General features: G+C 41.9%; 1 protein-coding gene across 1 annotated transcript in view; it reads right to left on the bottom strand.

The window, feature by feature from the left end:
- LOC131281125 (uncharacterized) overlaps nt 1-24725 on the bottom strand; it is a 54138-nt gene that overhangs the window by 15759 nt on the left and 13654 nt on the right. The window contains exons 5-6 of the mRNA XM_058310378.1: nt 7733-7818; nt 3015-3251 (exon numbers count right to left, since the gene is read on the bottom strand). Coding sequence (XP_058166361.1) covers nt 3015-3251; nt 7733-7818 — 323 coding nt within the window. The remainder of the gene's footprint in view (nt 1-3014; nt 3252-7732; nt 7819-24725) is intronic.

Below are 24725 nucleotides of genomic sequence, written 5' to 3'. Positions count from 1 at the left end.
GTGAACAAATCCGATCAAAATTAGGCTGGGTTTTTAGTATGAAGCACTAACATATATTTACGCGCTGGATAAAATCATTTGGCGGGCCGGATTTGGCCCGCGGGCCGCACTTTGTCATTACATAATGCATTACTGTGAAATCTCTGGCCCAAATGATTTCAGGCGATATTTTTGACTCCTGTTTTTTTCAATGCTATAATTTCGTTATTTTAAAAGATTTGTCAAAATCGCAAACGGATATTTTGTAGTATAATTGGTTACTAGCCTTTAGCGTTTTCTATTTTTTGTGCACCTCTACCTTTCATTGTCTATTCTCTCAAAATGCAAAGTTTCAATTCAGAAAAAATATAAGCTAAAAAACTGATGTATTAAGCAATTCATAAAAATTAATTTCATTTTTTTAGATGACAAATACCCGTAGTTATTGGAAAATTCGTTTCAGAAATTTTACTTTAAATGGGCAAAAAATGTCATCTTCACAATTCATCAATTCGTGTAAATTGACCACTTATACTCCGCCTATGCATTGCTTTATTGCTTTACTATATTTGAGAGAAAATTATTCACTCATGAAGCAACTTTATGTTGCTTACAAAGTTCTAGTGATACAAAAAAGGCTGATACATAAATTACTTTGGTTCATTTTGTAATCCTTGCATCTTAAGCTTTATTAGAACGCCTTTTGACAGGAGTAGAGTTCTGATGATTTTCCTTCAAATAGCCTATCCTTTTCGGTGTGTACTAATGACATTTATGTACTCCCTCTTTCTTTCTCTTACGCTTGCAAGAGATCGTGCCACAACTACTCCAGGATACGGGTCTGCTCAGATTTACAGGCAAAGGCTTAAGCATGATGCCGTGAACATGCAAATTGGGAAAGGCTTAAGTAAACACAAATAAATACACACAAACGCATACACCTCCCGATTATCCTTATCAGTATGTGCGCAAAGTGAGACGGTAGTGCCGTTTTTTACACAATCATTATTTTTCCTTTTCCGCAAGGATTACTTCCAAAGAATTTCACGCTCAAAATACGTTCATTAAAGGAAGTTACCAACGCTGCCAATGTCACGCGCTTGTTATGCGAGGACATGAGATAAAATAAGAATATGGCTTAAGGGGAAGTGGGGTTTTTTTTCTAATGAAATCACAAGAAACGCGCTTTCCGGCCAGGTGAAGGCTTTAAAACAAAACCCCCACCCACAGGGGAGTGAAAGTCTCAAGTGAGGCTTTTCTTGGATTGTTTCGCAGGCCTCGCCTCGAACGTTTGGCTTCGACGGAAATTCATTTTCTCGAAATCCGACGGCGAACGGGCGGACGACGGGAAGCGACTCATGCAACTTTTAAATTCCATTTCGTTGGTAATTTCACCCCAACACCACCCAATGAACGGTCGAAAAGTTGTTCCACTTCAAATGCGCACGTGTTTCTCCGCACACCCCACCCTCTTCCGTTATGCTATGACGCTTGGCTTTGCGTTTTTCTTGGTTCTTGCATTGGGATGGTCTTTTTTCGGCACACACACACACACACACTCGCGCAACGGAAACACATTTTCCAGGGCATTCATTTCCGGGCCGCTCGGCAGGCGCTACGGCTTTCTTGGAGTGCGATTTTGCTATTTCCGCCAGCCAATGGTAGTCAAACGCGCTCCTCTGTTTTGCGAGTCCCAAACACGGCGACGGCAGCGACCAACGCCCGGGGCCAACGCCAGGACGCAACTTGTTCACTTTGAGAATGTGTAGCGTTTTTTTTTTGTTCCTGAGGTGTTTGAGGTGTGAGGTGGCGCGTTCCGACTGCATGTTTTCGGCGCCGGTGCACCAACTTCGTGCGATTCCAGCAAGATTTAGTTTACGCAAGTATTTTTCTTTTTAACAGAATTCAAAACTTCAAATCAGAATTTAAGATTTAGCTTCGCGCGGACCGCAACAGCCAACGACGAACGAACGCTGGGACATTAGTTAAACAGTGCCAAGAACGACGAAAAGCGCAAACTGCTTTCAACAAAACAAAAAAAGGGTTTGCAACAGTGAAGAAAGGTACGGAATGGAAGCAAAACAAAGCATATAAAAAAAAAGCTAAACATAGTTAACGTGCCGCTAACTATTTGAACCTTGACAATAAAAAAAAGAACAGAAAAACGAATTAAATTATGGGCAAGTTGTGGCAAAAGTTTTCCCTAGTTCTCCGCGACCCACTTGACGTCGACGTGAAAAATCGTCCTGGATACTCGTCTGCAAGAAACCCCTGCCAGGGCTACGTTAAACAGAAGTGGAGGAATTAAATAAAATGAAATAAGCGAAAATATCCCTAAAAACACAAGGCCCAAGCTTCCCGGGTACTCCATGGAAGCGGAAAATAACCTCCACAGAACCTTAATGTATCGTGTGGAAAAACAAATGTATCACAAGAGGAACAACATAACAAGTGCAAAGTTCGTCTCAGCCATCGCCAATCGTTTCTCATCTTGAATTCTTTTCCATCGTTTTGTTTGTTTTGCAGTTACTTAAAAATGTGTCTTGTTTTTGCTTTTCTTTGTGCCACAAGGGGGGTTTAATATTTGGAAATTTTGGGAGCAACCAGCGGGTCCAGACTCTTTGGGTTAATTTGTTTCCTTTACTTCGCTCTTTCCCGAGTGTATGGAAAAGTTTTCATGCCATTACTCCATTACTCCGGAGCCTCTCTTCAATGAAAGATTGTAAGTAGAACAAGTTTAAAGCTATCTTTCATCGCAACTTTTCTGTGCCAGGTCCACCCTGCGTTTTGCTTAAGAAGTTTCTACTCGAAAGGGTGAAACACATTGTATGCAGAACAATAGAAAATTTCTTAATCTTTCCGGGGTTAACAAGTGGCACTGGTCGTAGAGAAATTAAGTTGTAGGAAATACATAGAAGCATTAAGCACTACAAGTTACAGAATTCACAAAAAGGAGATGGTTCGTTTTGAAAGGCATGAGAGGAGTTTGTAAAAGCGAATACAAATGGAACAGGTAAATACGATTTGCCACTCACCGTTTAACGAGCGCCTTGTGCTCATTCTCCTGGCTGATCGCCACCATTGCGTGCTTGCAAGTCGGGACCACCTTCTGGCGGATCGTCCAGTAGCAGGTGACGTTCCGGGGGTACATGCCGGGGTAGTTTGGACTCTGCAGGCGACACTTTTTCCGGTAGCATTCGTCGTATTGTCGCGTACAGTACGTTCCAGGCGTGACACGTCCGAGCTCCAGGAGTTCGCTGGGTGCACCATATCTGGTGAAGGTAAAGTTGAAGGTTAGTTATTGATATGGCGTACAGGTTGGGTCAGTCTTTCGGTTATCTCGGAGTAGCTGTTGACTATGATCTATAAATACCGTGGGTTTTTCAAGGATCCCTTTATTCCTTTTTCCCACATACTTCCTTATATTTATTCCAGTACTATAGTTTACCATATAAGTTAATGACCGAATTAGTTTCATCTACCAAGTTAGTCATATCAACGCAGAAAGAAATTCGCTTTTCGAACCCGTTATTTCTCATTGTTATTAGCTATAAGTTCGTGTATTATAACTACTCTCTTTTTTTTTTGGGCAATAAATTACTACTACTACCACTACTACTTGACTATGATCCATCGTGTACCTAGGTAAAATTTAGAAAAAAATATTGTTCATACTGCTGCAAGTGTACAATGGATGAAAACGGGTTGTACTAGCAAATAAATATATAAAAAATTGTGAAATTGCTGGTTTGTAGTTATTTATACGAACACATATCCAAAAAATGCTCATAGACATACAGTTTTTGAATAAATCTATCAACGTTTATGTCTACCGACTTTATTTTGGGGCATATTTTCATAATTGAAAAACTTTGAAAATATTTTTCATTAATTGTAAATCAATGAGTTGCCCGAGAAAATGATTAAAAACATTTGTGTTTGTCGCGAAGGCATACAGTAGGACTCTAAAACAATAATTTAAATATAGCGCATGGTAATTACTGTTGGTTTATCATAAATGTATGTCTCTCCTTTAAATCAAATGTATATCTTGATAATTGTAACTATTTAACGTAATAAGTTGCATTGATAGTAAAATATTATGGATTCAAAACCTGCAAATAATAAAAACGTAAAGTTTTAAAAGTAGCAGCTGTATTTCCGTCTTGCCTGCGTGTGTTTGCCTTAAGTTCTTTAATACTTAATTTTTTAATGTAATCACATTTTAAATCTTTTACGTTAAAAAAAAGGAAAAAAAACTCCAACAAGCGAGTTAAGTCTAGCGAGATTAGTTTATGATCGAACAACCTTTCGATTTCCAAAGGTAGTTCAAATGTTAGAAAGTAATGTAACAGAGTTTTCAGCAATAAGTTAGAGACGGCATATCAATTCTGACAATATTTTAATACGCATACTTTTGTCTTACAAGTAGTGTGTGTTAGTGTTACAACAGAATAAAATATTCAAAACACTACTGGCATCGAATATCCGCAAACACCTCTCAGAATAAACTCCAATGCAAGATAAGGAAAATATATTCGGAAACATACATGACACAAAACGGACCAGCAATAAAATAAAATATACGTACAAGCAGTCAACAAACTCTAAACGGCGATGTTTTCGCTCTCAATTTTCCGTTTCATCGGATCCAAATTGAGTTGAATAAATGAACGAAACGGAAAAGGATGCACCCCAAACGCCTGCAGAAACGGAAGCCATACCGTTGGGAGGGAACAAAAAAAGAAAACCAATCTGATCGACACATCGCAGCATCAAATTCAGAGCGCCACCCGGTGGACGCTTGTACATTTGTTCCCCACCCCTGCTGCCTAGAAAGTATTTTTCCGCCGAGCTAAAGTGACAGCCAAAGGAATTTGGCATGCGGTTCCACCGGCACCGGTTCCAGGACAGGAGTCGAGACTTTGACGTTTCACGTTCTGCGGTGCTTTCGGTGTTTCGTGTTCGGGGCTGTATTTAGCGCCCACCAACATACCGCCCGCCGATCGGGTGGCAAACCGACCCCAAACTTTCCCTATTCGTCGCCTTCTCTTTCCTCTATACGTCTCTCTATCAATGCGGGCAATTTCACTGGAACGAGCTGCGAGCTTTCTACGCCGCCCAATCGCTCCAGAGGCGGTTGAATTATTTAACATTTCAATATCCAATTTGATAACATTTCCATTTATGATTGGATTCGATGTTTCGCTCCCGCTGTTGGCTAAAGCTCAAGCTTTATCAGAGGTGGACTAGTATTTGTAGCGAAATGTTTACCTCCAACTACAGCGAGATGAAGTTAAATTTTGTACGTATTTCAATTGATTTTTTTAAACTTTACAAAGTGAAAAAGCAATCCTTTTTTCGATAAATTAACATTTTGTATCGGCCGGGGTAATAATAAAGGTACCAAGAGTGAGTTTATCATGAATCGTGGCCATTTAAACCCTTCCAAAATATCATTGATAACGTACAATATCCAGATAACACAAGTTTGAAACAAATTCCTGGTACATTTTTTCTGATTTCTCGAGCGAAAGGATTGTACACGAAAATAGAAGAAAGTTTAAAAGCATTGTCCTTCAACCCTTCCCGTATTTGCAAAAGTTCTTGCTGCACGTTATCAGCTCTTTGTTTCACCCGACACCCGCTTCATCAGGAAACATTAACTCAAATCAGTCGATTGCTGCAATGATATCAAATCATCAAACTTTGCTAAGTACTTTCCCCAGCACCGTTTAACTTTTGCATCGTGTCTTGCGGGAGTTATCGAATTTATGCAGAATTGACTTTTCCGCTCTTCGCGAGAGAAAGAAGTTTCCATTTTTCCATTTGACTTGCAGTGAAAAGAAATCGTTTTTGGTGAACTTCGCAGCGAATCAGTTGCAAACTGAAGAAGTTATGTATACTTTGTCAATCGCTACACTCACAGATCAATGAAGGAGAAAGGGTTCCAAAATGCACTTTTATATGCCATAAGCGACCAAAATATCTTAAACAGAATGAAACTTTAGCTGACATTGACCAACGGAAACGACGCGTTAAAGGTGGAAATATTGATTTTGGGGCATTGATATAATCAAAATGAATGCCAAAAATGTGTATCGTTATGATGAAATCTGACATCCCAACAACAACAACAAGTTCTCACAAACAAACAAACAAACAATGATTCCTGACAATGTTCTTGCTAGTTTTGATAAGCTTGCTATAACTACAACGTTGAGTAACCAAGAAGAAAAGAAATTCGATAAATGGACGTGATCAAAATTAATTATTTTACTATTTCTACCACCCCTTGTTTGTATTTTTCATTTTTTCCTTAAAATAGTCTCTCTCTAAAAATTAATTACGTTAAAATACAAGTGGAACAAATTTCTTTATACATTGAAAGTTTGAAAGTACTGTGTTTTTTTATAATTTTAGGGTGTGATCTAGTCAAGAAAACGTTAAATTTTTTTGGTCATGTTTAAGTGCATATTGGAACACACTCGCCTACATTGTGCAAATATGCGAACATACCCTGTTGAAGAACGTTGAAGTTCGTCGACAGCAAATCGTGCCGGTCAACTATTTGCGAGTTTTTTCTCGCCTCCAGTGCATCTTCCTATCTTGGAGTTCCACACAACTTGCGTATGTACGTAAATAAACAAACTCTACATCCGCTTTAAATATAACTTGCTAGGCGTGTCTGAAGAACGAACTGGGACGATGTCGAACACGGATTGAATTCTTACGCACGATTCACACCAGTTGAGGTCTGAAGTTTGGAATGTGATGGAAACTGTCCAATGTTGGAGAACCTGTTTATTCCTACGCTTCCCCTTCTCACTCTGCCCTTCCTAAAATCAATCTTTGGCGTATCTTGAAACATGGCACATTCGTAAAGCTGTTCACTCACAGATCTCCCATCTAGGGCGAACTTTCCTACCGGTTGTGAACTTTGAATGTTTCTGCTAAGAAGAAATCAAATCATACGGAAATATGAGCATGAGCCTCAGCTAAGCTATCCCTACTCCGTTCAACCGTCCCGTCAAACCAAAAGATCCTTGGACAGAAAGGCTTTACCTTTGCAGGGCTTGGTGCAATAAAGAAAGTGTCGTTAGTGGAACGGTAGGTTGGCTGTAGGCAAATCGGAAATTTTGTATCCCTCCCGCCCACGAGCAGATGCCGGAAAATCGTAGGAAAAAGGGTTAAACGAAACCGGCCGTACGGACGGGGAGGCTGATTGGAAGGTGACTAAAGTTCCATTTCCTGCAGCTCCTTCGACCGGTTTCCGAGTGGGCGATCGTCGCCGGTGCTTCACACCGGTCCCTTTGGTTGGATGTACGTGAGCATACTTTGAAATAAGCCAGAATTTATCATCCACCAGAGTGGCGAGACCGGCAACTCTGCCGAAGCCTTCCAGTACTGGTCTCAAGCACATATGGGTTTGATCGTGTGTACACAACTCCCAACGCCTCGAGCGTGCTGCAACAGAGGCACAACATTGAACGGTATTTTCAATCGGCTTTCCTTTTGAGATTGGACGCTTCCCTTCCCATCGTTTTATCTTTCATTCTTTCCAGTTCGCTCTCGGTTTATCCCAAACGATTTTCCCTTCCCTGCGCGGGCTCTTGTAAAGCCGGGTGAAGGTGGTCCCGTTCTATCGTTTTTCACTCCTGGTTCCGGTTATTTTTCATCGCCAACAGCCGCTCCGGTCTCTGCGTATGTGTGTGTGTGTGTCTGTGTTGGTATTGCTGTGGAATAATTTTACCTGACAATGGCCTCTGATTGACTTATGAATTTGTACCGGATGCGGAATTCGAACGGCGTCCCGGCCTGCATCGGTGCATGAAAGACCTGCAACGAGAGAAAAATGGCGCCCAAGCGAGCGGAGAAAAATTCATGAGAAAAGTAACTAAATTGGTAATATTTTAGTGACACAGTTAACGGAAGATGGGGAGAGAGGAAGGATGGGAAAGTTTTCTGCCTTGCATTTGTTTTTGTTCTGCTTCCCTAGGTGACGAGCAAATCAACCGAAAATAGGAATCACAGTTTCGTGGTTGAAGGGGGGAACATGAAGCGGGTAGGGAAGAGAGGCAAAATGCAACCGTTAAGGTAAACAAGGTGTTTCCATCGTTGCGATGTAAGACATTCCATGGTGGCGAACTGAAAGGTAATTCGGTCGGTAGGGAGCCGCTTCTGTTAGCATTACTTCACCTTTCATTGAGCTGTTTGTCCGAAGTGCAAGAAATGAAAAATGGAACCAGCATCAGGAGGGAAGAGGGGAGGGGACCTGGAGCGTTGCTACACTCATCTATATTCAAATGAAATATACGTTTATTGAGGACCAAGGGTGACAACAGCACCAACAGTATGGTTTTCTGATGCAGTAAGGCTCCGAGATTGCGAAGGTCAGGAAGGGTGGGAACCGGGAACGAAAACTTTTCCCTACTCCACAGCTACCCAGATGAAAATGCTTCGAAAGAAAAGGCGCCTCACGCTTGTAGCTGTATGTGTGCGTGTGTGTCGGTAAGCGGAAGCCATAGTGGAATTAATGCATATTCATGATGGTTTTTCGAGCGCAAACTAACAAAAGACCCAGCCCCCCCGAGCTGCTGGTTGATGGGAAATTCGCTCAAAAAGTAGTTGATCCGTTCGAGATCTTTCTTCGGACTATCTTAGGCACCACGCCACCGCTGTCGGATCGATACAAACGGTGACGGTGGCTCGACCTGCCCGGACAACCCGATTTCCATCCCCAGACCCAAACCAAGCAACCCGACGTCGAACACCGTGCGCACCAGAAGGGATTGATGTAAATTTGAATTTTATTGAAATGAAAATCTTCACTACGTTGGCATGTGCGTGTGTGTTCCCGGTTGGTGGGAGGGAGGAAGGTGGAGAGGGCGTGCAGGAAATGCTTTCGGAAAATCCGCTCGATGCCAGCTTACTGGAAGTGGAAACTTACTCCGGGAACATTTATTGTCCACATTGGAGTGTTTGAGCACGGAAAGGAATGGCACGGGTGACACGGTTGGTGGTTTCCGGTAACATAATGACTACGAATGAGGCGTCTTTCTCGCATCTATTTTGACATTCGAGTGGAGTTAGTCAACGGTTGACACAGTTCTTTTCCTCTAACTGTATGATACGGGTGTTCAGAGGCGAAGGTTATGATTTTAAATCCGATCCGAGGTGTTTGATATTCCTACAAATTGCAGAGATTTTGGAACTATAAACATAATCCAGGGACAATCATATTCAAGTTTCTAGGGAGTATGAGGGGGAATTAGCATGGAATCGAAACTGACACTCACAGGCTTCATGGCAATTTTCCATTTATAATATTTCAATATGTGAAAAATAACTTTAATTTAAATGATTTAGTGAAACGCATCCATAAATGTACCCACGCACTTCTGAATCCCTTTAAGAATTACATACAATTTAAGATGTTAGTGTGTCAGTAGAAACATTAATATTATTAGAAATAAAAGTTTTCAGCCCACACTATTTTAAACATAAATCAAAGGTTTTTTCATGATTTTAGACTTAAATAAATACTCAATATTTAACCAACACAAAACAGTAACAACATGTCCAACAAATAGGTTTTAGGTTAGTTGGTTTTTTTTTGAAAGAATGTATAGAATTAAAGTAAAAACAAAATAAAAATGATTTATGTATGTATGAAACGGTGTTTTTAAATTGGGTGGGTTCAGATGAAAAAGATAGTGAAAAAATACACACTTTTGTAAGAAGAATTGTTGATATTAAAATCTTGTTGGTATAGATTATATACTAAAGAGTATATACTAATGTAAAACATGCTACTTTGCGGTTAAAGTAAAGACGGCATACGAATATGAGATTGTTTTCCTGAGTTGAGATCCTACACCTTATACTAATAACAAAATTACTATCTCTCCTGTTACTGAAAGCAAAAGGCTAATTTCTACGAAATAGTTTTAGCATGATATTTAATTACTTGCTACCAACCAGCAATGCACTATCTCTAGCATTTCATCTTCCCAAGCTTTCCAACGTGAGCAATCGTGGTGAGTGTGTGTGACCGTCGGTACGTTGCTGAGTTTTCCCACCGGCTTCCACCAGCAACTGATAACCGGTTATTAGCTTCTTTTCTATCCAAGACATACCCAAACAACACACAAGCCACAACCATAGGACACTTTTCCCTGTTCATACAGTCCGATGGAGGCGCATGGTTGCTCACGAACGAGCAGACTTTTCCTGGTTTTCACCCGACATGTTTCCCGTTTCCGTTAACAAATCTATTAAATAATCTGAGAATGAACTTGAATCTTTTGGGAGGAAGAGGGAGGGCGGAGGTACGGGAAAATTACATCCGTACCAACCGTGCGATGGGTTGGGAACGCATTTCCCCACACCTCATGGGAAAACCTCCCCCCCATAACAACCAAGCGTGCGATCGGTCGAGATAGGAGGGGAATTTAATTTGATGCATAATTACACCACGTCTACTAAGCAACTTCCTGCCATTTTCTTTGCAAGCGATTGAAAATTGAGGCGAGGGAGTGAGAGAGATAGAGAAAGAGCGGGAGAGAGTGAGTAATAAAAGCGAGCTCCCTTTTCTTGCCTTTCCTTATGCTTAAATATGATCCAAGGCTCGGCAGGAACGGCTCGAAGGATGATGGAAACCGATGGAAAGTATGCTTTGCTTGATGCAGTTAGATAAGCCACCCGAACGGTGGTGCTGTGCGTTTACTTTGGGATCTAGAATCTGCCCAAGAAAGAGACATCTGCACCGATCGACCGGAAGGGAACGAAAAGGCGTGACACGCGATGCTCCAAGAGCATGTACCGAGCGAGCAGTTCATCCTAACCCAACTTTCCCCGGCGCTCCATCGCTTCATCATCATTATCAATTATCCCGAAGGTGTTTCCGAGCTCGTTCGTTGCCGGGCGAGAGTGCCGGGTCGAAGGAAGAAACAGCCGATTTTCTTGCAACACGCCGATCCACAAGGATCGGTGAACGTTCAGCTGCGCCTGTTATCCGTATCTATAACGATTATTCGCTAATATTTGCCGATATTAGTGTCGTAAATTTATGGAATCTATTGCAACCGATCTACCGGTGAGGTTGGGTGGGTGAGAATGTTTTGTTGCCAATAGGGAGCCGACCAGGGCACAAAACGAGCCACGCTCGTCGACCGGAGGAAATGGAAAACCGGCTTTGCGCTGCCTTCGTAAGCTAAATCTTTTACGATGTTTTCGTTATTTTCTCGAGCGGGAGGGAGTGAAGGAAACGCAGGCTTGTTGTTCCATCTCGGTGTGCAAGTTTACGCCGGGAGGGTTGTTTTACAGATCTTTTTTGCCTTCTTCACGAAACTGCGCCTGCTTTCCCAGCGTAACTCCACACAACCCGTCTACAAGGTAAAGGGTGAACTTGGAAAGGGCTTGCCGGGCTGTAAAAGTGAAAGATAGGCTGCCGGAGCGATAAGGAAGAAGCCACCGTTCGGGAAAAGAGGTGCCAGCGAGGTCGAAACTCCGAGGCCAGGGTAAGGCATGATGTTTCTTATCGAATGGGAAAAGCTTCCGCCAGGTGGGCAAGGAAAATACCTCCCGGTACTAATTAGGCAATCTTGTTCACTCGTCGAAGAGGAGCGTGGGGAGAAGGATGGGGAATGGATCGCGCAGGATCTCAGACTTTAAAACTCCCCACAAGAAGTTCGCTCGGGCGCTCGGAGAAGGAACGGATGTGGGGAGTCTCTGTTTAACTCGTTGGCCCTTTCGTTACGCTTTTGGGAACTGCACTGTGGAGGGAGTAGGAGATCCTTGGAGTGGGGTAGAGTGTGTGATTATAGACCGAGTGGAAGGGGCCGCTAGGAGGCAGGTCGAAGGTTCCAAGGGTGTAGGCCCTCCCTCTGAATGAAAGTTAAAATTTAATCTCACTCTTAATGGTCGTTTGGAGCTTTGCTGGCAGATTTTGATTAAGATTCACCGGAACGCCCGGTTTTGTCGACTTTTTGGAGCCTTTCGGCCATCTTGGGCAGTGATTTCGGAGAAGACAGGCGAAAACGAGAGCAAAAGAGAAAGAGATACATGGACAGATGGAAAGAAAGGACTGGAAAGAGTGAGTAGTAAAGAGGAACAGCGAGCCGGAGGACATTCTGCTTGCTCTACGACCGGAACTATGATCAGCCGTCCCCGAAGGATCTCTTCGGCTCGCAGCTGGAGGGTGACGGATAATGATTCGGTTATTACTTAACTGCGAAACAGCTTACGATTGGCTAATGGAGTAAAGGAGTTGTGTGGTCACAAACTTTGTCGGCTCCGGAAAATGTGTTTTGTGGATGTCATAGTGATAGATTTAACGATTTCTGTGGTGTGTTGTCAACTAACAGCAATATTTTAGCTGTTCCAAAAAATGGAACGTGACAAGTAAAAAAAATACTTTCCTTATTCTTCTCTAATTATGTGTCATAATACTTTCCAGTTATTTGAAAATCCTCAAAATTTAAAAAAATATTTACAATGATTTCTGGTACAGTCTACCCTGTTTGCTCTATAGAACATTGAATTTATTGGCATTTTAGTTTCGCTCAATCATTCTTTCGTTTGCTATCATCTTGTTATTCAAAAAAGACTCTTAAGTTGTTTTTATTAGGCATGTTATTAAAAATTATTTCAGGAAATATTATTTAACGTTTGGGCACAATTTTTCAAATGAAAGCACAAGCAGTTCACTACAGACGATTTAATAGGAATAAAAAAAAAGATCATAAAATACAAATTTCACTTTGCAGAACAACTCAAAAGGCCACAACTAAAGATTGGAGAGTTTTGAAGACATTTTGGTATCAATTTCTAAAGCATCGAAAGTCAACCCACAGAGTTCGAAAGGCGCCTCAATTTCGTTTGTTTTGACACTTTTAATTTACGTGATTTTATTTTTAAGTGTATGTGAAAACTTTTTAAAATGATCAAGTTGGTATAACACCATTACAAAATATTCGTCGAAGAAAACACATCATTTTCATGCATTAACCTCTGCAAGGAAATAAATTAGCATCAATACCCTGCTTGCAGAATGTTTTATCTCTAAAGAATATTTAACAACATTTTCTTTAAAATATTTGTTATTTGGATACAACATCATATTTCTTTGTATGTGCAACTGAAAGTGTTAATTTAAAACCGTTAGAAATGAACGCCTTAAACGGTATTATACATAAAATGGTAGGAAATCAAATTGTGGTGTAGTAAAAGATAAATATAACGGCAACAAAAATGTAGAAACAAAGAATAAGAGTGAATTCATTTCGAAGGCACGCTGTCATTACTACACTCCATATTTTTTATAAATCGCATTTTATTTCATCTCTTGAACCAGAACCACCAAAGGGGTTGTGTGAACGCAACACAATTGCCCGGTGTTCTTTCTCACCTTGTTTCTATCGTCTAAAATTCGGTCCACACCTTATACCAGTCTTAGCAGCCACTTTCCAGCGGGCAGTTAAAAACATTTGAATCATTCTAGCTAACTCAATTAAAAGCTGATTTATGGAGCACTGCTTGAACCCGTCCGAATGAGAAAGGGTAATTTTCCAGCCAACGCCGAGGTTCGGCTCGTTCGGGTGCTTGCCTTATCCAGATTTGTTTTTCCCTACCTTCCACCGGTCTGACCCTAGCCGCGCCAAGCGAGGTTTCCCACGGTCGGAAAACTCGCCCCAAAAACCATGTCTCGTGTATGTGTTCGTCCTGCTCGCTTCTCCCCGGCACCCGTGCAATAGTGGCAGCTAATTGCTAATGCATATTGATGTGTGTGGGTGGGTGCTTGTTAATATGATTTTATGCTAGTGTGCCAAGAGCTGCAATTACCCCGGTTCCGGAACCGATGCATTAATTTCCAACGTAATACCCGTGTTTCGTCGCTGACGCCGATGACCACTGACACCTTCGGTAAGCACGGTTGGCTGACTAATGGGGTTTTACACCTGCACACCAGCGTTTGCAGCAACTACAATGAAATTGTAAGGTGTAACCGTAAGCACAACGTACTAATAAAATAGTTTTGCTAAACCAACGTCCTAACGAAGCAAAAATAACACACACACGCACGCACTTCTGTTCCTTCGAAAAACTGTTTCTTTTCGATCGCTTTCGATACGAACCCTCCCGGAGATTGCTTTTGTTACAAATCCTATCCACAACGACAACAAATCCACGCCACCCCGGGGCGGGCAAAATGGTGGTCAAGAATGCTTGACTCCAACTCGATTCGATTCATTGCCTTCGATCGCCTTTATCCCACAACTTTCCAGCCGACGTTGCGATCCTTTTTTTCGCTCTTTTTTGATCCATTTTTTCCCCTGCGTTTCGAGAGCCTCTTTTCTATTGTCCGGGAACGGTCGAACGGGATACAATTGTTTATCTTTCCCTATGGGCGGCGGGTGGTGAAAAGTTTGCAAATCAAATACGTACGGGGTTCGCCCTTTTTTGTGGTCCCCCGGCAAACCGTTCATCAGTGTGGGAAGCAAAGCAAACATCTTTATTCGATCGAAAAACTTTAACTTCCTTCAAGGGGATGATGGGGGCGGTGCAAATCTGGCGGTGTCGATGAGTTTTTCGGTTTACCTCGCCTGGAAAATTCCCTCGAGGGTAGATTCGATCGTGCCACTTTCAGCAAGAAATCTTTGCATTAGAGAGAAAAGGCGAAGGATTTGGCCTAACAAAATACGAGGGAACGGTAGGTGGACATTCTAAATTTCAACTTCAGATGTTCTTTCGCCCAAAGAAACTGCACTCGTCGCGTTGTTATACGGTCAGCGGGTTTTATCGAAATTTTCTTGACCCTATATGATTAGGACGACCGGGACCGAAATGAAGGAAACTCTAGCCAAAGCCTGCCGTACACGTACCATGTCTGCATGGAAGAAGAAAGTCAAAGGACAATAGCCGACGCGCCTGGAGGACTTCACGGGGTTTTGGTGTGGCGTTGATTTAGCTAAAATAATCTTCGTCCCACCATTGTGGCCAGAGCATTGTGCAGCCGGACGGGACAAGAAAACGCTAGAGGCTGGCTCGAGATAAATGGTTCACTTTCTCGTTTTCTGTTTGGTTTTTGCTGCTTCCATCATCTCGCTGGCGCGAGACAAGCGACGAGCAACGAACGAGGGGGAAGGTTTGAGGATTTTCCGGGAAACCTTTTCAATCGAGCCCGGAGCGTTCGAGACATCGCGTGAAGCGGGCCGTGAATTGAGGCGTATCATACCGAAGGGCTCAATCGAGCACTCCGACAAATAACACACGAACGAACGAAAACTCTAAAACCCGAAAAGCTTTCATTCCTGCCGCATATGTTTGTTTAGGACCCTCGGAGCCTCGGAACCGGCCACTACCGGCCCCTTCCGAAACCTTCCCACCATACTAATACCAGCATGGCGGCGAGACGCGCTCCCGGGGCTGTCCCGTTGCGTTTGCGTGTGCGAAGGAATATCAAATTAAAATGTTGTCCCAAGTTTATCTTTTCTCTGGCTACCCGGTCGTGTTTGACTGTGTTCGGGTGCCGGAATGACTCCAAAACCGTACGAATTGCTTCGAACGAGAGGGTGGAATGGAGGGGGCAAAAGAACGTTTTCCTCCGCTTTCTAGTTGACTCGTGCGGCTTTCTGGAAGATATTGAGGGTATCGCTCGTGTTTTGTTTTGTTCCACTTTCACTTCCAATTGTTCGCCTACGTACGAATGAACGAGTGTCTGAGTGATGAGCGAGGGTTTTTCGATTTTCCGGACCAACCGTGCGGGCGCGGGAGGACAGCAAACCTCACCAAAACCCGACCCGAAATTGAAAGCTCAGCAAACCAAAAAAGAAACATGAAAAATGAACCTTTGTAGGAACGGAAACAAAGCAGCAACTTTCAGTCGCCGATTGTTGACATGCTAAATTAATAATCAAAAGCGAACCCGTAGCGCACGAGCATAGCACGATGTATTGCTTTGCTGTGAAAGCGTCACACGAAAGGGTTTCGGAGGATGTACTGCAGATGTTTTGCGAACCAAAACAGATACCACTGGCTTTTAGCTTTGTGCAGATTGCAAGGATCTTTTGCTCTAAGATTTGACTTTTGAAAAACTGTTTTTTACAGAATTATTCTTTCAATTGGATGGAAATCCTTGTCAGATTATCTTTATGTTATTTGATGAGCTATTTCATTGGAAAAAAATGTTCATATGGAGTTAAAATTCACTCATGAGATAAGTAGTTTATTAAGCCTTAAGCTCTTAAAACTGTTAGTGAAACATTTAAAATCTGTAAACAAAAACCTAATGAACAACATTCTTGGATTTGACGTCCATTTGAACATAGCTTTGAGCCATTGCAGCTCGTCCCCTTTGTAATTTGTGAGATTTTCTCCAAAATTTTTACCGTCTTACAAAATGACTTCAATGACAAATGTAGAAGATTTCATTTTGACTATTCTTGTTTATCTGGTACAGAAATCTGTTCTGCATACTATCAATATCAGTAAAGGCCGTTGAATTTTACTCAAACAACTAGTTTTTTCCCCGTTGGTGAAATAGACCCCTCCAGAAAATTGCAATTTTAAAGAACACAACTAAGTTTAAAAATAATATCTACTATTATAGTGCTGTTCTCTTTACTAATCTTTTCTCTTCATTGCAATTATTTCTATAAGTATAATATTACAAATTACGATGCAGTGTTTATTATAATTTCAAAAACCCTGTTTACTTATTTATATTCTGATTGTTCTAACAGGAATCTGCAATTTGCACGTGGAATTTACAATATTTTCAATAAAAACTTGTACAACAACTAAAATGCTTCGAAAAACTATGGTAAGTTCATCAAGAACTGTTTAAAATCTTATATGAGTTAACGCTGATTGTCAAAACAAATCTTCATGAAAACTCCTTATCTACTACATATTTTAGCTTTTTTTTATGTATGGAGTTCTATGTACATTAAAAAACTCAACCAATACTGAACCGTCGCTTCTGAAACCTTTCACACATTAAGTTTAAGTACTGCAGATGTTGTTGAAGGTTTGTTTGATCATTATTTTTTAATAAAATAATCTAAACTTTTCAATTTAAACTCAGTTTTACTAACACAGACAAAACAAGCATGTTGTTTACAATGTCAAGTTGTATCCAACATAGTTACACTAAGGTTTATACATCAAGGGGAAATTGATGAAATATCAAACATTTTAAATACGTCGATATAGTAGCTATTAAATTCAAACATATCTTTCAAGTATTAGTCAAAACCATAATACTTTTCTCAATCCCTTTGTCACCGAGCAACTCCGGGGCGTCAAGCTAGTCAACAATAAAATAGAGATTTCACACATTTAAGTAGTACTACAACGATATTGAAAGTTACATTGGACAAAGGATTCCAATTTCGTTTAGAAAAACATAGACTTGAGTCTTCTCTTTTTCACCTAGATTTCACGGGCTTGTCAGGAACACACAAAGCGATGCTGGCAAAAATTCAGGGTCTATAAATAAACCCACGGCTAGTTTATATATTTTTATGAATATTTTAAAACTTAATCCAAAGAAAGGTAAAGGCGTCTAATTTCGCTGCAAGCAAAAAATTACGATTTAAATACTCGAAAAATGAGACGTGTTAGAAGGAATCATCACCAGAGGGCAGAAAACCTCGTCAAAACTACAAAGCTTTACTTCAAACATTAAACATTAAAACTTCTCGAGTGAAAAACATGTAAGTGAGAATCAATTAAAAGTCTAGCGATTTTACACCTGCACAACTCGTACCGATGCGGTTTCCTGCAATTTTGACAGACTGTTCATTTATATACTTAGACTAGTTAATTGTTTATCTACTCAGATACCCGTTGTCGGCTGCAACTACTTCAAAATGTAATAGATCCACGAAATGGTATGTAAAGGTGTGGCTAAATAGTTTTAGAGAAACAGGCATAACGGAAGCAGGATATTGCATGCTCCGATTTACAAGTCAAACGAAAGTCAGTTAAGTTCAATATGAAGTAAATCTGCCACCGTTTTCATGACATCCAAACTTGTCCTTGTTCACTTTCATGTGTTTGTTCTACTTTTTGCCCTGGATCAAAGACAAACCATTGAATATCCTTGCCATTTTTTCCGTTCTCTTTAAGGTAAGTGCATTTCAAAATGTGCAACCGGAGTTACACAACTACTCGGATGTCCCGCATGCTTCCCTCCACTTCAGTAAACTTTAACGCTCGCTACCGGAAAAAGAGACGGAAACATATGTGCTTGCTTCCGTTTGTGTGTGTGTGCAAGGCATCGCAGTCCTACGATCTGACAATCCCATGAAGGGTAGAAAAAAGTAGGGAAATTTATTCAAAGCATTGGCATCGACACCATGGCCAAGCGAAGCGTTGGGTGATGAACAACTTTTGGCTGACCGATCTCTCGAGAAGCGATCTTGTTAGGCATCCGTTTGGTGGTTGGCAAAAGTTTTTGCCGCCCGTTATGCAACTCCGAAGCGATCGCTTCCAGTTTGGATCATTACATAACGCCGGGTGACAAGGAGATTCGCCCCTTCGAGTTCGTCCATCGACAACTAGCGGGAAAGTGTTCTATTTCGGCTCTTCGTGCAAGCTCGAGGATCACCGGAAAGTCCTTCGTACGCGTACTGCACACCGTTCGGTTCGTTTGACGAGGAAGTACTCTCGCCCAAAACATACGTCTGCAACGACATACGCCGGTGCAATGTTTTTTAAACTTTTGATTGCTGTTCCAGGTGAGCAGATTCTTTGAACTTCTGCCTCCCATCGTAATGGGGGCAGTTGTTGGAGCACTTGCTGGAGTTTGATGTTGTGATGGGATGTTACTCTCCGGTATGATACGAGGATGCAACTTCACCAACTAATCACTGCGCACTGCACCTTCGTCTCACCTGTGCTCTCTCGTCTGAATCGGTACATCTTGGCGGAATTTTGGTCGCCTACGACGGTTTCGAACCGAGAGCGACTCCTTCGTGCGAGCAAAGCGAAAGTGAAGAAGCGGGAGAACAAAAAAGGGGAACAGATGGAGGAAGTAACCACGGTGAGGTACAAAACTTGTTAATTAGTTTTTCCTTGTAATCGGCCACCGAAATGATACTGTTAGTTTAATGACTTTCGCAAACGAGCCCAATCGCCCGACGTAACGCACAACTTTTGCGCTCTTTGAGCGTCGCATTCTGGAGGAAAAGTTCTGCGAAATAGTATTTTTCTTCAGTTTCAAATTCCTAGAACTCACTGCATCATCCGAAGCACCCTACGGTACAACAATGATGCAGCGTAAGAGTGGGAAACCAAAGATACTTGCAGGATTTCCTGTACACTTGGAGTAAAAGTATCCTCAATTTGTCTGGCAATCCGAAGCGCACCCTGTCTGTCTGGTTGGATTTCGTTCATGAATGAAATTGATAGTGGGTAATTTTCATGTTTCAAAGGAACTCCTGCAGCTGGAGTCGCCTTTCAGAAGTGGGAAAATTAATTGGGCCCACTAATTGACTGCAAGTGCGGAACTTCCGGCTCTTCGTGATGCGCGCAATCAAGGTGAAAGGGAGTTGTTTCAACTTTCCCGAAGAAATATGAATACACCAGCCGTATAGGGGGAAATAACTTCACCACACCTTATGCTTCGGGACGTGTGAGCGAACACGTATGCAGGCAATTAGCATCCTGCTGTGCTGATCGCAATCAGCAAAAAAAGCCGCCATGCGGACGCCGCAAGCATCTTCAAACCCGTTAACACGGCATTGTCTAATTGATGCAGCAAATTCGACAAAAAAAACGGGGAAACCCTGAACTCAACCATCGTCGAGGTGGGTCGGGAAAAAACCCTCACAATCACCAATCGACGCCCAAACCGCAGATGGAAATCGAAACACTTATAATTGCATTTCAATTGACACGTTCGAGCGTTCGGGGTTTCGGATCGAAACGGTGCGAACCATCAGACGAATGCCGTCAGTTTTTGTTTCGAAGCTTCTAGCTTTTTTCTCACTCGCCATTCCATCATCGGCAGTTTTTGGACGGGGGTTTTCTGCTTCTGTGTCTCTTTCTGCCACGGCGTCGTCTGCTCAAATTCCAAGCATGAACGGATTCAGCCAATTTGAATACCTTCCTGGGAGGAACCGACGGAAAGGCATAACCACGGCGCAAGGCACAGGAACAAGAACTCTGTGTCTGCAGAACATCAGCATGAACAGCAACTACAACAACAACAAAAAACTACACCAGAGAAGCAACGAGTGCTTGGAATGTGGTTTCCTTTTTTAACGCCCGTGGGAGCAGCAATTCACAAAAGGAACAGTAACAAATCTTCCAGCAGCACAGACTGGCGCAGAATTTCCCACTTGACCGGGGCCGGAGACGACGGAGCGGTGGTGTAAATTATCGGAAGGCGAAAGCTGTTGCGAACAGTTCCTGTTTCCGATTTTTTCTCCACCCACTCCCATCAGAACTGCAGTCCGCAGCAAAACCGAACACGTTCGATAACGGTCGTTCGGAATTTAATGCCCGAATCCAATAAGCTACTGACCGCAAAATGCTTGGAAGCTGAGGAAAATGGAAAAATGTGCATCCAACCTACGAAATCTAGCAATGATGAAGTAGAATGGTGATGGTGGGAAAAAAAGGAAACACAAGACCTAGCGACCATTTCTGTACCATAAAGGCTTTGGAGCTGTTTTGTTGGTAGGAAAAAGTCTTGCAGAGGTTTTTCGGATAAGAATACCGGCCGGCCGTAGGCAAACGAAATGAACGTCAGGGAAACTCGCCTTTTCTAGATAGATGGAAAGTGGAAGAAAAATGGATAGAACTTCAATGATGTGCAAAGGTAGCATAAACAAACCCCGGATGAACAATAGCGCGCAATGGAAAATGGTTTGTGGAGAAGTTATGAAAGGTCGAGCCTGGGGGAGTTTTCCTGTTTTTCTTTGCTTAATAGAAGCAACCTGTTCTTTTCTTTTTAGTGACCTCGTTGCACAAGAAGCAGAAGGTAAAAGGAGAGCTGTAAAAACCAACTGTGTCTTTAATGGTACATCTGTTCGATACAGTATTTATGTACCCAGCTCTTTCGTTGCTTCAAATACATCGGAGGAAGGAAAACGCAACCAGATAGAGAAATTTCCCAATTTTGCTTTCCCACTCGCTTTTTGCCCAGATCTGTTCTGCTTCTGATGTAAATGCGGCGAGATTGTTGGTAAGCAAATTTGCAAATCCCCTTTTTGCACTGTACCCAGGGAGTGCAATCTTCTTTTTGGCCAATTACAATTTTCTGTTTTGCCTGCTAGAGGCAGCAGGTAATGGAAAACTCGAACAAATTCAACCTTTCGAGTGGCAAGAGAAGGCAAAAATGGGTAAAATTATGGGAGCGAAATGGTACTACACAATGAAAACTAATTCTATAGATAGTGCCATCCAGTGTGTTTGGTCAATTTGAAGCTTTATGCGCGTGTAAGCTTACCGAATTTGGTCCTTGATTGTTGATAAATTGGTCCATCGGAAAATGGAGAAAAAATAACAACAATTCCCTAACGACGGACTCTGTTGGTGAGCGGAATTGTGCCAAAACTGATGAGCTAGTAACTGAACTTGCAGAAAATGTGCGAATCGAACGAAAAATGCGCTCCGTACCTTCGCTTCACCTTTGACATCCTTGTGTCGCTGCGGTGCCGTTTTGTTCTGTACTGTTCCTCTCTTGCCCCTTCTCTCAGACTTTTTATTCTTTACACATACACACACACACACACACACACACATCGAGTATCTTTGTGTGAAAATGCGAAACTATATTGCAGTACATCACCGCAGCCCGATCCTTTCTACCTTCCTTCAACCTTCAAACCGCACTGCAAAAATGTTGCCGCCCGAATGCGCCGCGATGTATGCAATCCGCACACCACCACAGTACACTCTCTTGGTGGCGAGAGTTATGCGCGTTTGTGCTGCCGGTTTTTCACGACTGTACCAGTGTGGTTCTCGGTTTGTTCCGTGTGGTACAATATTCCCGTGGGAACCTTCCACTTTCCCCCGCACTACCCAGCACCCGAGCTCCGGGTCCATTACTTCACGGGCCAAAAGCGCACGGCGTTGCTGCGAATGTGAAAGCAAACACTGATATACCGATATTTTAGCACTCACCACCGTACATTGTCCATCACGGGGTGGAACATCCGTGACTAATGGGGGCGCACGAGGAGTGTGGAGGTGTAAAATAACGAACATAATACATCCACACCTTCGGGATACGACCGCACCGGAGTGGGGGATGCAGGCTGGGTGGAAAATTCATTCCCGGAACAATAATTGCAAACGTGTGTTTTCCCCCTCCTCTGTAAGGTTGTATGAGCGGTGAGCACCGGGGCGAGGGAAGCGTTCTGATAGCTTGGGGAATTCCGCAAGGTGAGCAGAATGAATTTTTCCATTCCTCAACGGTTTTTGTCATTTCGGACGGTTGGTGGAAATTCGAGGGAAAGACATCGGTTTTTGCACACCTCGAACCCGGACGTGCGCTTCACTTACTTGTTTTATTTATCCTTCCCACTATGTTGTTTTGCCACTTTTCGGGAACGCTTCTGTCGGACATTTTTCACTTTGCCCCTCCTTTTCGCACCTTCGAGATGCAATACGTAATTTGCGCCAAAGGGGCGACATTCTCGTGACGTGCAGGGAAGCAAGAAAATTTTCACGTCTCCCACCAGTATCATTAATGGATGGTTGCTAAATTATTGCATCGAAAATCGACAGATCGACAGACTCAGCAAAGTCCCCAGGTGGGAGAGTGTACGAACGCAGTTGGCCCATTTACGCCCGATTTGCGATGACAATTTGTAACGTGGAGGTAGAATTATTTTACGTTTTACTGAAAGGTAATTAAACGAGGCTTTGCACGTTTGCACGGGGAAAATATTTCACGTCCTGTAATCTATTTGACTTCAGCATTCAACATTTTTTGCGTTCTTTGTTTCAGTATCCCAAATAAGTTCCATTTGGTAGATCGAAAACCGTTCCAATGATGAGTTCATAAATAAATGCAACTTTAATTTGATAACTTAATTTACCGAGTGCAGTTGGTTGTTATTGATATTGCTAAGTTATCATTAATGTTTGGATGTTGAACACGATATCATCAGACGGAGTGAATGATAAGAAAAGAGAAATTCAAATGTTATATCATGAAGGTATACATTAAGTAAATAGAAATTTTTACTTAATGAAAACACAAAAGAAAAAAAAGTAAAATTGAAAACACAAAAGATTTTCAAAATTATTCAATCAAATTAAAAATTGCGGGTGAAATCAATATTTTTTTATTATTAAAACATATTTCCTAGTCAATTTTCCACAAATTTGAATTGGTTTCGGCGTTTCTATCATGAAAGACAAAAATAATTTGATGGAACCAACCGTTTTAATTCTTACTTTCAAGTTATATAACTGGTAATTCATCGAACTTTAAAGTAAAATCGGGTTTTGATGAAATGCGTTTATAAATTTGATTTATATAATGGTTTAGGAAAGGCAATGCCAAGACTGAACTTTCCAAAAAAATATTTTTAAGATACCTACAGCTTTCATGTTTCATTTTGCATATATTTTTAGAGAAGCAATATTTTAAACCTATCTATAAGTTATCAAAAATGACTTCCATAGCAGTCAACGTGTTAAATGATATTGATTTCACCCTGCGAAAAAATAAAATAAAATAATTAACCGTCAAATGAATAAATATTTGAATTAATAATTTAATTATGGTTTGATTAAAGCGGGGCATAACTTCCAATGTAATTGTGCGGTGCCTTTTCCTTTTTATTGCAAATGAAAAATGATTATTGAAACCACCAGTAAGTAGAAAATGTTTTAAGCCAACGCATAAAGTATAACATGAAATGGAAAGACCGCCATCTTATTTTCTAAGTTCTACAAACATAGGCTATCCAATGGATTCCTTAGCTTTGAGAAAATTGATGGAAAATTTTTGATTGATTCGGTATCAAACTTACTGATTGACTGACTCAGTACAAAATACTTCGATTTTCGAGCACGCTTCCTAGGGGAAAACTGAATTCGAGGGGATCCAAATCGCACACTCCAGTGGATGTTAAGCCGAGCAGAATGCTAAAAAAAAACCTGCAACCAGCGTACACTGAAAGAATGGAGTTTTCCAACAAGCAGTTGGTAAACAACAAGACTAAAACAGAAAGAAATTAGAATGATGATTGAACACAGCACATTCGAAGTGTGTCTCTGAGGAACAGTGTGCAGGCTCCTGAAGCAATACTGGCGGGCTCTTACCGTTTTTTTTTTTTTTTGGTTACATACAGCTTCCCATCATTCCTCCCCCACTTACCCTAACGCTGAGATTGCACCAATCACCATACGCCGGGAATGGAACGGAAAGATAATGAAAATGTATATTTCCAGTCGATTGGCGCTGACGTTCGTATGCCGAGCGGGTCGTATTCCCCCGATCCCACGGTCCCCAGGTCTCCGATGGGAAGGAAAAACAAAGCAGAATACGCGGCTCCGTAAGATTCGTATTTTTCAGCGACTCGTTTGTTTCGCTCTTCTCGCTTTTGGATCCCAGCTCCAAGCTAGGCACCATTCGACTGATGGAACGCGTGGCTATTCCTTGGAGGGTTTTTCTGCACTTTGGCTTCTTCACGAGCCCATTTTTCAGCGCCAGTTCTCCAGCATGGCACGAATTTCGAGAGCATGATTGTGTTGCTAGAGCAAAACCGAACCGA

Source organism: Anopheles ziemanni, chromosome 2 (assembly GCF_943734765.1).
Source record: "Anopheles ziemanni chromosome 2, idAnoZiCoDA_A2_x.2, whole genome shotgun sequence".
NCBI classification, from domain to species: Eukaryota; Metazoa; Arthropoda; class Insecta; order Diptera; family Culicidae; genus Anopheles; species Anopheles ziemanni.
Note: the sequence above shows the minus strand (reverse complement) of the source record. Positions and strands in the feature narration are given on the sequence as shown.